The sequence below is a fragment of the Callorhinchus milii genome, unplaced genomic scaffold, assembly GCF_018977255.1.
Source record: "Callorhinchus milii isolate IMCB2004 unplaced genomic scaffold, IMCB_Cmil_1.0 Scaffold14, whole genome shotgun sequence".
Classification (NCBI taxonomy): Eukaryota; Metazoa; Chordata; class Chondrichthyes; order Chimaeriformes; family Callorhinchidae; genus Callorhinchus; species Callorhinchus milii.
The window spans coordinates 14995706-15010399 of NW_024704755.1; the positions used below are offsets into that span (position 1 = coordinate 14995706).

A 14694-nucleotide genomic window follows, 5' to 3' on the forward strand; every position below is an offset into this window, starting at 1 on the left:
CACTACTGGAATAAAATGGTTAATTAACAAAACTGTGGACAAATAATAATAATAATCCTTGCATTTGATATAGCGCTTTTCACGTCGGGAGGACGTCCCAAAGCGCTTCACAGAACACACTAAAGTGAATTGTGGGCGAACGCGGCAGCCAATTGCGCACAGCAATGTCCCACAAACCGTCGTAGATTGAAAATGACCAATTTATTATTGTTTTGTTTTTTTGGAGGGATTATTATTAGGCTCTGTGTGGAGTAAGGAAACTTGCCCAAGGTTTCGCCCTCTGCCTGGGATTGAACTCAGGTCTCTCGCTTGCAAAGCGAGTGCTCTAACCACTGAGCTACAGGACTCCAAAGTGTGCTTGGAATGTGGATTTCTTTTTCGTAAGCTGCCATTGAACGATTTGGAAATAGAATTTTATTAACGAGTTTGTGGAACAAGAGGTGGAGTGAGCATTAGATGAGGTGGTTCAGTTGGAGAAACGGCCATCACAGACACAATAGGCCAAACTTGTTATGCACTGGTGGCATGATAAAAATAGATGCTGCAGATTCATTTGCTAAAGTAAAGTCAGAAGCAGTGGATTTTCTATCATGGCTTATTGGCTAAATCTGTATGGTATTGAACAGTTTTTATGTGTGCAGTGATAGAGGGCAAGAGTGATGGGCTTACATTGCACAATGAACTGCATTGCAGAGAGACAGGATAACCCATTGAGCTCATACCTGTGAAATCCCCTGACTTTGTCAGACACGTATTGGCAGAAATGGAACCCCTATGCTATCCCTCCCAACATTATGAAGTGTTGTTTAAGTGCTCTGGAATGCTACCCTACGTAGGGGAGCTATATAAATGCAAGTTTTTGTTCTGTGAATGAATCACTCCAGGTTGCTGGCTAGCTTCTGGTGACATTCAGAGTGGGTTACCTTGTGTGGTAGCAAGTGAGGGAAGGGGAGTGTGGAAAATAAATTGCATGGAACAGATAAGTAACATTTTTGAATAAAATTTTATTTCCACAGGCTTTGGATTATTGCCACAGTATGGGCATCATGCACAGGGATGTGAAACCACACAATGTGATGATTGACCATGCACAGAGGAAGGTGAGGGTCCAGTTGCTGTTCCTTTGTGGGGAGGAGGGAGGGTGGGGTGGGGGGTTTGCTGATGGAAAAGAGAGTTTTAAATGGCATTTCGCAGGGGACAGAGGGTGTAATGTTGGCGAAGATCTGTTCATTTTGACTGTGTTTTTGCAAACCTAGGCTCCATCATGGTGGGTTCAGATTGGGATCAGGTTAAGCACAAGTTAAATGAGCAACTCTGAGACTGAGTGCTACTTGTGAACATCAATTCAACTCTTTCCTGCCGGCTACAGTGCACAATGGAAAAATAATAGAGTGAATGAAGCCTGTAGCACTGAGCTGCGATTCCTAATTTGACCTGGAGACAGTAGAGGTTGCACACTCACTCTTTCCCAAAAGCAAGAACAGAGTTGATCTAAATCACATTTCAGCGAGTCCAAAAGGCAATATGTGTGCGATATGTTAAAAAAATCCTATTACCCACTTTTTTTTATATTCGAGAACAAAACGGTTTTCATATTAAATGACTTGGGCTGGTTTTATCAGCACATCTAGTCTTTCATTGGCTGCTTTTAAAAAGGATTACCACAGCCCGCTCTGCTTTTGCAGGAGCTCCTGTGTTTTGAGTGCAGCTTATCTGTAGCCTGGCTTTGTTGAACCACTCGTCCTTAGTGAGATTCTTGCTGAGTTCTCAGCTGACTGCGATGTCTTAAGTTGGTGTCTGTTTACAGGATGTTCCTGTAAATATAAAACGGTCTTGATGTTAACCAGGTCCTTGGATAACTTGACAAATGGATTAAATACACAGATTTACCACCAACGTTCATTATTTAAATCACTCCAAATGCCTTCAGACTTGAGAGCTTAATATGTGCTTGTCATAAGGTATTCTGTTACAGTGAATGTCCTGTCACTACAATGCTACACATGGAACCTGATAGCTCATTCTGAGGGTGGTAGTTGTAATGGTTTAATAACAAAGCTTTATAATAGGGGCTGCATTTTATGGTGCTTACAAATTCATGAATACCACAGTTACTCTCGTTTTTTTAATAAAATTTACTCAGAAGGTGAAGTGAAAATCAGCCAAACTAGTGACTATCTTCTGGGGGTGGGGAGGGAGAGAAGGTAAGTGGGGTTCTTGGGGGAGTGAGTTGGCTCCTGGCAATGGAAGATCGGAATCTATTTGCTCCTCTATTGTGGTCTCAGTAGTCATGATGATAATAATAATACTCGCATATGATAAAGCGGCTTATGACGTTGTCAAGACGTCTCAAAGCGCTTCACAGCATACACTGTCCAGTGAATTGACTGTATATTTTTTGGGTGAAATTTGGCAGCCAATTGTGCACAGCAGCGCCCCACAAAAATTGAGAGGATTGAGTGACCAAATTATTATTATTTTATTATTATTTTTTTGAAGGGATTATTACTCCTGGAAAAGAATCTGTCAATCGACCATCAACCGGGTTCCTACTTACTGCTAGGTAAACAGAGGCGTGTGGAGTAAGGAAACTTGCTCAACATTTCGCCCTGCCGTATACCTGAGTTAAGAAGGTCCGCAGTACTCTATTGAATGTTGATGACAGACTACGCAGCCTGGCTTGTCAGCAGGATGTGGAAGAGCGGACAAATCACTAGGGACAGGGAATTTTCTCACTCTGCTCCTGGTAACCCTGCAATCCAAAGCCCTAACCGTGGCCCTACCTGGACAAGCAGTGGGAATCTTATCAGTGATTTGTCGATCTGTGCCTAAATTCTGCAGGATTAGGTAAACCAGAATGGTCCCTCTGGGATGAGAGTGTGCATATACTCCATACCAAACTGAAACCGTGTGTGTGTGTGTGTATGGTACTCTTAGTGGTTTGGAGACTTAAACAAGATGATAGGATTTCTCTTGTCAGGTACCCTGATTTGCTGACTAAAAATTATATCCTGAAAGTGCCAACTTGTTCTGAGTACAATAGTATCTAATACATGGAGTCCTGTATTTAGTCATGCGAGATGACCTGGGTTTGATTCTCAGCAAGGTGAAACGTTGGGCAAGTTTCCTTACTCCTGGGGTAATAATCCCTTCAAGAAAAAGAAAGAAATAATAATAATGTGGTCACTCAGTCCACGACTGTTTGTGGGACACTGCTGTGCACAATTGGCTGCTGCGTTTCGCCCACAAAATATGTACAGTCAATTCACTTTACAGTATATTCTGTGAGTCGCTTTGAGACGTCTCAACAACAACAAGATTTCATTTATAGAGCACCTTTCAAGTTGGGAGGACGTCCCAAGGTGCTGGACAGTTGGGTCGGGACCCAAGCAGGGGGGAAATGGTCAGGGTGAGGGGAGCGAAGGGAGCGAGGAGGGGGTAGAGAGTCGAGAGGGGAGCTGAAGGCGCGGTCAAAGAGAAAGGTCTTGAGACTGGCCTTGAAGGAGGAAAGGGAGGAGGCGGTGAAGGCACTGGGGGATGGAGTTCCAGAGCCTCGGGGCTGAGAGGCTGAAGGCCCGGCCACCGATGGTTTGGCGGTTGGGACAGGGGATGTGGAGCAGACCGGAGCCAGAGGAACAGAGGGTATGGGAGGGTAAGTAGGGGGATAGTAGGTATCTTAGGTAGTGATAGAGAGGTAGGAGGGAGCAAGGCCGTGAATGGCTTTGTAGGTGAGGATGAGGATCTTGAATTCGATCCTCTGGGGGATTGGGAGCCAGTGGAGGCGAGCGAGGGTGGGAGTGATGTGATCGCGAAGCCTGGTGCGGGACAGTACATGAGCTGCAGAGTTCTGAATGACCTGCAGTGTGGAGGGAGGGCCGGGAAGGCCGGCGAGGAGAGAGTTCCCATAGTCCAGCCTTGAGGTAATAAAAGCGTAGACCAGGGTTTCAGCAGCGTGAGGGGTGAGGTAGTGCCGTAGTCTGACAATGTTTCGGAGGTGGTGGAAGGCGGTGCCAGTTGTGGCGCGGATATGAGGAAGAAAGGACAGCTCAGGGTCGAACAGAACCCCGAGGTTCCTGACGGCTTTGAGAGGTGGAGAGTGCAGCCTTGGATGCTGATGGTGTCAGCGCCTGAGGTGCGGAGGCGCTGACGTGAGCCAATCAGGAGGGCCTCAGTTTTGCGCACGTTGAGCTGAAGAAAGTTGTCTCTCGTCCAGGACTCGATGTCGGACAGGCAGCTGTCAGGACATCGGGGGTCGTGGAGTTGAGGGTAGAGGAGGAAAGGTAGAGTTGGGTGTCATCCGCATGTTAACCCCATGTTTGCGGATGATGTCACTAAGGGGGAGCATATAGAGGGTGAAGAGGAGGGGACCGAGGACAGAGCCCTGAGGGACACTGCACGGGACAGTGCGGGGGGTGGAGGAAAAGCCGTTTGTGGAAACAAAATGAAGACGGTGGGAGAGGTACGACCTAAACCACTCAAGGACAGGGCTTTGAAGGTTGAGGTGGGAGGACAAGCGGTGGAGGAGGATAGCGTGGTCGACTGTATCGAATGCTGCCGATAGGTCGAGGAGGACGAGGAGGCAGAGGGAGCCCTGGTCACAGATGGTCAGGATGTCATTGGTGACCTTGACCAGGGCGGTTTCTGTGCTATGGGCAGGGTTCGAATAATGAATGGGTGGAGAGGAAAGAGCGCAGTTGGGAGGCGACAACTCTTGCAAGGACCTTGGACAGGAAGGGAAGGTTGGAGATGGGCCGGTAGCTTGATAGCTGCGACGCATCAAGGGAGGATTTTTTCAAAGTGGGAGTGATGGTGGCAGTTTTTAGGGGAATGGGAACAGTCTTGAAGATGTAATAAGTCGCTAGATGAAATGCAAGGATTATTATTTTCACAAGTGACCAGTGAGTCATCATCTGGACAGTGAGTTACAGCAAGCTACTTGACAATAAAAACCAGCTCTAGTGAAGCCTGATGTGTCTGAGCCTAATTTGTCCAGGCTTAATATCAGCACATGCTATGCATCCCAATCAATGACAAACGTAGAGTGTTATTACAGTAACACCAGTGTTATTACAATAATTGGGGCATCTCATTGAAAAGAACTTCCAGCACCAGTGACAGCCACAGGCTTTGCCCTGAATCAATGCTTTTCCATTGCTGCTGACTCCAAAAAAAACCTACTGTCCTGTCACTTCACCCGTCATCTGAAATTTCACCAGGTGTTCGGAGGCTGGTGATCGGAGCACAGCATGTCAGTGTGGCAAGCGGGGGTGTAACTGTTAAAGACATCTGATACTACTTTACCAGGGGAGAAATTGACATTGGATCTAACATTGGTTGTAATGCAGAGCAGCTGCTATTCAACAAACCGTTTCCATTTGCTGCTGGTGTGTGTTCCTCCAAGACAAAAATGCTTATTCTGTTTATTTTAATGAGAGTATTTACTTTCATAAGTGAGCCTTGGGTTATCTCCCTGCTAAGTCCAGTTGCCTCTGCCACCTGTAGTTAGGTTGGCATCACACTTCCATTCCAGTGTCAATGGCGGCCTTGACCAGACACTAGGGGAGAGAGCGAGAGAGAGGTGTGAGATAGTGACCTGGCAACAGCAGCACCTCACCCTTTTCCATCCATCTTAGGAACACATAGAAACAGAAGTAGCCCATTCAGCCCCTCGAGCCTGTTCCGCTATTTTATAAGATCACGGCTGATCTGTACCTCAACTCCAATTACCCGCCTTTGCCCGATATCCCTTGATACCCTGACCTAACAATTATCCATCCATCTCAGTCTTGAAAATTCGAATAGATCCAGCCATAATCCACAGCCTTTTGGGGGAGAGACTTTCAGATTTCCACTATCTTGCGCGCGATTCTGAACAGTATTTGTTTCAAAGCTATTCAGCAACCTGAAGAATTGTCCCACTATGTCGCCCCTTATGCTCAAACGTTTTGTTTTTAATACACTTTATAAAATAGCGATTCTTTTAAAAACACACAGCTCCATCTTGTGGCCATTGTACAACGGTCCACTTCACTGAATCAAGCCTGTATCTGACAAAAGCTCGGGCCATTTTTGTCTGTGCTCTGCTTGCAGGAAGGTGGTATATCTTTCTTAACTTCATGGTAGTTAGATAGAAAAAGTTAATGAAATGCTGTTACTGTCCAGCCTCCCAGTTTAACTGTGTTCCTGGTTTGCTTTCTGCCCCTATTTTTTCTGCAGCTTCGATTGATTGACTGGGGCCTGGCTGAGTTCTATCATCCTGAGCAGGAGTACAACGTGAGAGTGGCCTCCAGGTACTTCAAAGGTCCTGAGCTACTGGTCGACTACCAGGTAGGAACAGTATTTCAGATCAATCTGAGCAGGCTACAAGCTTGCACTGAACTGAATGATGGTGTTTGCATTGGGGCTGTACATAGCCCTGAGGTTGGTTATGGTTGGTTGGTTGGTGGTGTGTTTGCAGAGCTCTCAATCACAAGTCATTGGCACACATCTGCCTCAGGTGACCAGACTCACCTCCAAAGCAGCGATTCTCGAACAGCAGGAGGCAGTTCTCAGAACCTGCTGCACAGCGTGTGTTGAAAGGTAATTAAATGCCACTTCTTTAAAAGCTGCTAAAGGACATTGCTTCAACGTTCACAACTTGCAAGCTTCAAATCTCAAAGCTCTTGATGGCTTGAGTTTCAGCTCTGGCTCAGGAGCGAGTTAGCAGGAGAAGCTGGGAGACGGTAACCTTGAGCATCTTTCAGCAATCAAACCTGTTTAATTCAGCAATTAAATCCTACCAAGGTCCGTCTCAAGACCTTTCTCTTTGACCGTGCTTTTGGCCATCTTTTCCCCCTCCCATCAGCCCTTAGCCTCAGTTCAGGTGCAAACCCTAGACTGTCCAGTGACTTGGGATATCCTCCCGATGTGAAAGGCGCTACAGTCCACCCTGTTGAAGCAACCACCTCTATTCAGTGACCACCAGCTGCCAACATCCACCCTGGAACAGTTCTGACAGATTATCCATAATAAAACACCTCCATTCAGCAACCACCTGTTTTAACACAACCAGTGGCCACTCTTTTTTNGTGCCCTGTCGGTGTAGACACCCTTTCAACTGCCAAAACTGCAAATTAATTATCAATTTCTGTGAGCCTGCATGTGGACTCTGAGCGCACGTGATACCCAGTGCTTTCTGTCTCACCGGTGAGGTGATGTTGGTAAATGTGAAAGGAGTCCAGTAGGTAGGCTCCATGCTGGGCCTGTGGAAATGTTTTTAAATGAACCAATGAACCTTCAACTAAGACGTCACCCATAAAAGCCCTTTGGTTCAGTCCCCTGAGTGGTTGCTGAAAACAGGTTTGACTGTATATAAACGTTGTTCTGTATTGTTTTCCTTGTGATCTAATGGTTTTCTGATTCATAATTAATCTTTGAAGTAAAGATGCAGTTTGAAGATGGGTTGGTTATTTATAATCTGACTCGTACTCTGAGTGTAAAGGGCACTGAAGAAAAGTCAAAGTAATAATACATGAAGGCAAATATTTCCTTCTTGTCAGCCATTCTTCTACCAATTTGCAGCACCCAGGCAGAAATCATATTTTAAGCTTCACATTCCAATGGAATGAACCACTGGACTCTGAGGCTTTGTTGGAACCTACCTGTTAACTTTAACCGTCATCCCTTTCCACACCTAGAAGTTCCCACCTGTTAACGTTAAACCGAGGTCCCATGTGTCTGTTCAGGTGGACATAAAGATCCCGTGCTGCTATTTGAAAAGAAAAGGGGAGTTTCCCCCAGTGACCTGGTCAACAATCTCCCAGATAAAATTGGCCACTCACTTTGTGGCTGTCTGTGGGACATTGCTGTGAGCAAATTGTTTTTTTGCCTGGAGATACACAATCACTGCACTTACAGTAAATCCTATGAAATGACGTCCTTCCAATGCGAAAAGTACTATAACAAATGCCATGGAGGATTATTATTCATTTGTTATTTTTTCACTGTTTCTTTATGTTTTCCAGATGTACGATTACAGCCTAGATATGTGGAGTTTGGGATGTATGTTGGCCAGCATGATATTCCGTAAGGAGCCTTTCTTCCACGGACATGACAACTATGACCAGGTACCATTTAGTTAAACCACTCACTGCAGGAGAGGAACAGCTCAGTGAAACAGTCTTAATTGAGCTGTAATCATTGACCAATTACCTTTGCTGGGGTGGGTGACCATCCAGCTAATACTGTACACAAACAAATTGGAGCCACTGCAACTTAAACCAGATTTTAACATTCGTGGATGTTAAATATCCCCCACACCCGCGTTTTGTTTTAATATAAGACTTTTCAGTAGTAAAATTGCCCTCGTTGGTTTATCTTCCACAGATTTTCTACTCTAAACTCGTGCAATGAGATCATGTTGGTCCTCACAAAGCGCTGTATTCCTCTGTAATTTAGTCACTTAATCCACGACTGTTTGTGGGACGCTGCTGTGCACAATTGGCTGCCACGTTTCTCCCACAAAACGCGCAGTGGCTACACGTTACAGTATATTCTGTGAAGTGCTTTGAGATGTCTCGACGATGTGATAAGGCGTTGTATCAAATATCTCAACAACGTGATAAGGTGCTGTATCAAATGCAAGGATTATTATACAGAGTTGGGCATACACTATGCGTTGAGTCTCACAGAGTTCCACCAATGTTGCTTTCGCACAGAGCGAGTCACTCAAGGTGCTGAAGAGCAGTGTACAAGGAGTCACTTTTGCACAGTCTCGTGTGTGCAGAGCACTCGCATTCAAATTTGCTTTGTCATTGTTCAGTACATTCTGGCAGCTGTTCCCACGTACCTTTTTTTGATCTCTCTTTTTCACCCCACAGCTTGTTCGAATTGCCAAGGTTTTAGGAACTGATGAATTGTTCGACTACCTCAAAAAATACCACATTGAACTGGATCCTCGATTTAATGATACTTTGGGCCAGTGAGTAGCATATTTGAAGTTAATGTTGGCGCGTCTGAACTCTGGCTACCGGGGCTCTGTGTTCTTAAACTCAGGCTTGATTTTCTTTCCGTAAAGGAGGCAAACAAAAATTGGTCACTCAGTCCACGACTGTTTGTGGGACATTGCTGTGTGCAACTGGCTGTTTGTGGGTCAATGCTGTGCCAAATGGCTGCTGCGTTTTGCCTACAAAATATACAAGTCAATCCACTTTACAGTATATTCTCTGAAGCACTTTGAGATGTCTCGACGATGTGATAAGGCATTGTATCAAATGCAAGGATTATTATTATTATTAATTGGAGATTATCTGAAAATTTAATGTCTCATTATGGGAAGTTCTGTAAACTCTCAAGCAAATCAACAAGAAATAACTCATTGAATTGAATTTGGTTCAAAACAAACTGGGGTCAGATTTATAATTCAGCAGCTGTAACTATCAGCTGAGGGTCTGTAACCAGAGGGTGGGACACTGACATTTTATCAAGGGCTGTGTAAATTAGTTATCTTAGAGAGATCACAGTGTGTTGTGATTTATATGCAGCAGTGGGATGGGGGTGGATTTGGGATAAGAAAGATTCTTTATTTTTTGGATAAGTTGTGATTCCACTACCACACACACACAAATTACAAGCAATTTATTAATAATAATAATCCTTGCATTTGATATAGCGCTTTTCACATCTTCTAGACGTCTCAAAGTGCTTCACAGAATAGACTGTAAAGTAAATTGACTGTATATTTGTGGGTGAAATGTAGCAGTCAATTGCGCACAGCAGTGTCCCACAAACAGTCGTGGATTGAAATGACCAATTTATTATTTTTATTCTTGAGGGATTATTATCAGGCGTGTGGAGTAAGGAAACTTGCCCAAATGTTAAGCAAAGGAATTAATTAAGCAGATGTTCTTTAAGGTATTGCTCGTTGTCTGTGTAGTGTTATGCACTTGAATTTCAATGGAATTTCATATATTGAAGCACAAGCTGCTACACTCTCTGGGCTATTTATTTGAATTAGAACTTGCATTTGTAGAGTACCTTTCATGTCAAATAAACGTCCCCCCGAAGTGCTTTACATTATCAAAATTGATTGCTACTTAATTGATATCAGACTGGCTCAGTTGGCAGCACTCTCACTTTTCAAAAGGAGTGGGTTCATTTGGCCACATGTCGGGTCTTTGAGCTCACAGTCCAAGCTGACACTCTAGTGCAGTGTTGGGGACATGCTGCATTGTTGGAGGTGCCGGCTTTTCGAAAGAGATGTCTGCTGTCTTGAGTCACATTAAAGATATCAAACTATTTGATAAAGAGAAGGGAAGTTCTCTCGCTGCCTAAGCTAACAATTCCCCAGATCAAATTGGTCTTTGAATTCATGACTGTTTGTGGGACTTTGCAGAGTACATCAGCTATAATGTTCGCCTACAAAATGCAGAGTCATTACAGTCAACAGTAAATCCTGTGAAATGCTTTGTGATAGTTTGAGGACGTGATGCAAATGCAAGGAATAATTGAATAATTAATAAAACCTTCATTGTTGCTCAGACATTCTCGGAAGCGCTGGGAGCAGTTCATACACAGTGAGAATCGGCATCTGGTCAGTCCTGAGGCCTTGGATTTGCTGGACAAACTACTTCGTTATGATCATCAGCAGAGACTAACAGCTAAGGAAGCGATGGAGCATTCGTATTTCTGTAAGTGCAATGACAGGGTGACCCTCCAAAGTTTGGTCAAGGTCCAGCAATATAATACAAAATTACATTTGTGTAGTGCATTTCACGTCGGGAAGATGTCCCAAGGCACTGAACAGTCAGAGATTTGGACTTGAGCTGGGGAGGGTGGAAGGCAAGGAGTGTAGGAGGGCGGCCGAAGGCACGGTTGAGGAGGAGGATCTTGAGACATACCTTGAAGGAGGCAAGGGAGGGAGCGAGGCACATAATGGAAAATTAAGCATAGTCATTTCAGCATAGAGCAACGCCATTGGGCCTGTGACCTGGTCAACAAGCATCTAGTTCAGCCTGGTTATTCATTCATCGCCTGGCTGGTTATTGGACCTCGCTGTGTGCAGATTAGCTGCCAGTTTTTGCTTACAAAAAAGTCAGTAACTGATTATCTGTGAATCATTTTGGTATAAGGTGCTTTAAAATATCATTGTTTCCCATTTGGAGCTATCCACTCTAATTTTCACCTGAATCTTTTATGTTTGTGCTCAAATTTGCTTCTTATTGTAACACTTGCCCCGTGCTTCGGGATAATCGAGGAGCCCTGTAATGTATTGGTTAGAGCATTCGCCTCGCAAACGAGAGGACCCAAGTTCAATTCCCGGACAGGGCAAAACATTAAACAAGTTTCCTTACCCCACAGTCCTCTGTTTTCTAGTTGTAAGTAGAAACCTGGTTGTTAGTCGATAGGCAGATTGCTTTTCGGGGGCAATAATCCCTTCCAAAAAAATCAGTTTGATCCTCAATCCACCACTGTTTTGGGGGCTGCTGTGGGCAATTGGCTGCTGTGTTTCACCCACAAAAATAGTCAATTCACTTTACAGTATATTCTGTGAAGCACTTTGAAACATGTCAACATTGTAATAAGGCGCTATATCTAATGCAAAGATTATTATATTATGATTATATGCTTACTCAGCTACATTCAGAGCAGCGGTGGGAGACTGGGAATCTGGAAAGTCCAGGAAGGAGAGACCGTGAATTATATACTTTTTCTGTAATCGACAATGCTGAGGCCAATTCTCGCCCCCAAACTGCGGCCCTGACTGCGACCCCAACTCCACACACAGTTTGAAACTTCTGGCAACCCTCTGGCCATGCACTTACCACGTAGGGCACAAAGATACCACTGAACCGACCGGGTACCCGTGTGGTCGCTTTCCTCATCTTGTTGCTGCTACTAATGATTAGCTCCTCGGAGGAATGTAAACTATTCAAGTTTCTAGTTTCACAAATGAGTGGAGTTCAGAGTTTCATTGAACTCTCCACTACAGTCTGACCAGCTAACACTGTGACTGTGTGGCAGAGCTCCAGGATGCAGTTTGGAGTTTGTTAGTTTCAATGAATGTGTATTTGACTCCTTTTTTAATATCTCCCTCTCTCTTATCTCTCTCTCCTCCTCCCTCCCCCCCTCTCTCTCTCTCCGCTTCCCTCCCTCCCTCCCTTTCTCTCTTCAGATCCAATACTGAAAGAGCAATCAGATGGGGCCCGGAGTAACAACTCACACTTGCCCAATGTTTCTGCAGCCGTGCGATGAGTCCTGCTACTGTCCGCACAGCTCAAAGTGCAGGAAGCCGAGGATCTGCAGGTTTTACAGGGGAGGCATTGGGCAAGAGAGGAGCGAACACAGTCTGGGAATGTGAACTTGTGACTGCAGCGACACAGGTGACCCATAGCTTACCCTAAATCCAAGTAGCAGCACCTCTACTACATCCATTTATTTTAGATTTCCATTTATGTTTCGGAGAGAATTACAACTAGTAGATTTTTTTTGTTCTGAAATTAATGTTTTTGTATATTTATATATTTTTTTGTATTGTAATAAAATACCTAGAATGTGTTCCATTACCAGATGTTCTCGTCTTGTCCTTTTTCCTGTTGCTGTAAAGGTTTTCTGTTTTGCCAAATATAGTTTAACATTTAACAAGAGAGAGAAAAAAAAAACACTGTAAACGTCCAACAACAAACCGCTGGTCCTCAGCACCAGTCCATCAAGATGGAGGAGAGTCGTCCTCTTTAGATCCAGCCTCTGTGTTAAAGTCGCAACTTCTCATTCCCGAGAGGTACCCGTCGAATCCAAGTCACCTTCATAATGTTCAGACTCCATCAACCTGCTGCTCGTGTGCATGTGGGCAGATGCGCCTTGTAACCGGTTGAACCTGGCAGTCGGCTTGATAGGTCAATAATAGTCTTATTTGATGGTTTGAGTTGCCATCCTGTTTACATAGTTAGCACTAGCCATGCTGCCCCCCCACCCCCCACCCAAGGGATACCAGATGCCACTCGCTGTGGTGGTCTGGTCCGTTCTACAGATTCGGTGAGGGTGAGAGAACGGAGGACTTTATTCAGAAGAGATACAACATGTTAGCTGCCAGGAAACTCGGTTACAGCTTCTAATGGTAAGGCATCAGTAAGTAGATGATATGAACCATCTTACAAAACTTTGGCGAGGATGATCGGAAGGATACAGTTAACTTATTCACTACTAAAGATGCCATTTGGTGTTATTTGTGCTGCAGTTCTTCATCCTGGACCTTGCCGGTTGCTGGTGTTAATCACAGACGGTGTTTTCCTATGGACTCCAAAAAAAAATGCCATGTTCAGAATTTGCATATCTTTACAATTGCTGGAAGCGTTTTTGAGCCAAGAGGAATACTTTAGAGAGCTGGGCAGGCACATCATTCACAGCAAATAGTGTTTTTTTTCTTCAAAAGGTTTTGCTAAGACAATCTGTGTTGTATGTTATTGGAAAGCTCTCCAGTGGCTGTGCGGAGCAGGCTCGGGCTGAGGCAGGTGGCATTGCAAATGGTGTGTAGTGAAGGAGCTAAAGCCATCACAAAGAGGAGGTGGTGTGGAAATATATTTTATACACAGGCCAAAAGTCAGGAAAAGGCGATACTGCAACTTTAAGTTTTTTTTAATTAAAAAAATCAAAACTATGGGTGCTAAAACATGCTCGGTGTGCTGTGTAAAGTGCCAATGGCTGGCACTCACTGAGAGGAAAGGCATGAAAACTGTTTGCAAATGTCTAGATGTTAACTGCAGTAGCATGTTAAAATTGTTCAATAAAATTTTTGCTGACAACGCAAAGCATTGTGTACCCTCATGTGCAGTCCAAAACAATCAGGTACTACATGGGACAGACTTAAAACATCCGGAGATGGACAAAATTTAATCCTTAGCTGTGGTGTTGGGAGGGGGGAAGAGAGGAGTAGGAGGGGGGGATGTTTTTGTTCAGTGATTATAAAATTAAATTTGCACGTTAATCTATATGGGGTGGGGGGTGGAATGCATGGTGCCTTTGCAAATTTTGTTTGTAAAAGATTGTTTTTTGACAATCACATTTGGCTTTTGTTTCAGCAGAAACCGCAGTTTTAAAACGGTGGGGGGTGGGGTGGGCGGGCGAGAGAAAAAAAAACTTGGATTCGACACTAACTGAACTTGCAAATCCCATGCAGTCATCGAGTTTCCCCCGCTGCGATAGTTCCATTCTTATTTGAATTGTCTGAACAAGTGACGGAATTGTTTCCGAGTCCCATATGCTACATGTAGTGCATGGTAACACCTTGTAGAGCAACATTGCTTCATTCAATGTATGTATCAGTTGGTTGATTTGTTTGTGGGGTTGGTTCAATGATGTGATGTAACCAATTGATGACAATTGGCATCCCATGACCCAAATAAACAAAACCAGTCAAACTTATGAATTATTTGGCATTGTACACAAGTGTCTCTGAATTATAACATGATTACTGTAATTAAGTTTTTTTTTGTTAAGAATAAAAAAGTATTGAACAAATGAAAACATTTTATGATTCCTTTGTGAGACTGACCGTTGATTTGCAGCCTTTAACCTTTGAAGTATTCCTAACTACCTTCCCACTGGCAAGTGGTAATTCATGTTAATGGAAATAAGTACAACATTACATTGGATTAAATGGGACACTGTCTGATTCCAAATGGGAGTGACCTGATCAGTTATTATTATAATAATAATAAT

The 14694-nt window shown here is 44.1% G+C and overlaps 1 protein-coding gene across 1 annotated transcript in view; it reads left to right on the plus strand.

Moving 5' to 3' along the window:
• csnk2a2b (casein kinase 2, alpha prime polypeptide b) overlaps window positions 1-13141 on the plus strand; it is a 30988-nt gene extending 17847 nt beyond the window's left edge. Inside the window, exons 6-11 of the mRNA XM_007904657.2 lie at window positions 1017-1100; window positions 6217-6327; window positions 8004-8105; window positions 8859-8959; window positions 10519-10667; window positions 12152-13141. Coding sequence (XP_007902848.1) covers window positions 1017-1100; window positions 6217-6327; window positions 8004-8105; window positions 8859-8959; window positions 10519-10667; window positions 12152-12231 — 627 coding nt within the window. The 3' untranslated portion in view covers window positions 12232-13141. The remainder of the gene's footprint in view (window positions 1-1016; window positions 1101-6216; window positions 6328-8003; window positions 8106-8858; window positions 8960-10518; window positions 10668-12151) is intronic.
• Window positions 13142-14694: the final 1553 nt, after the last annotated feature.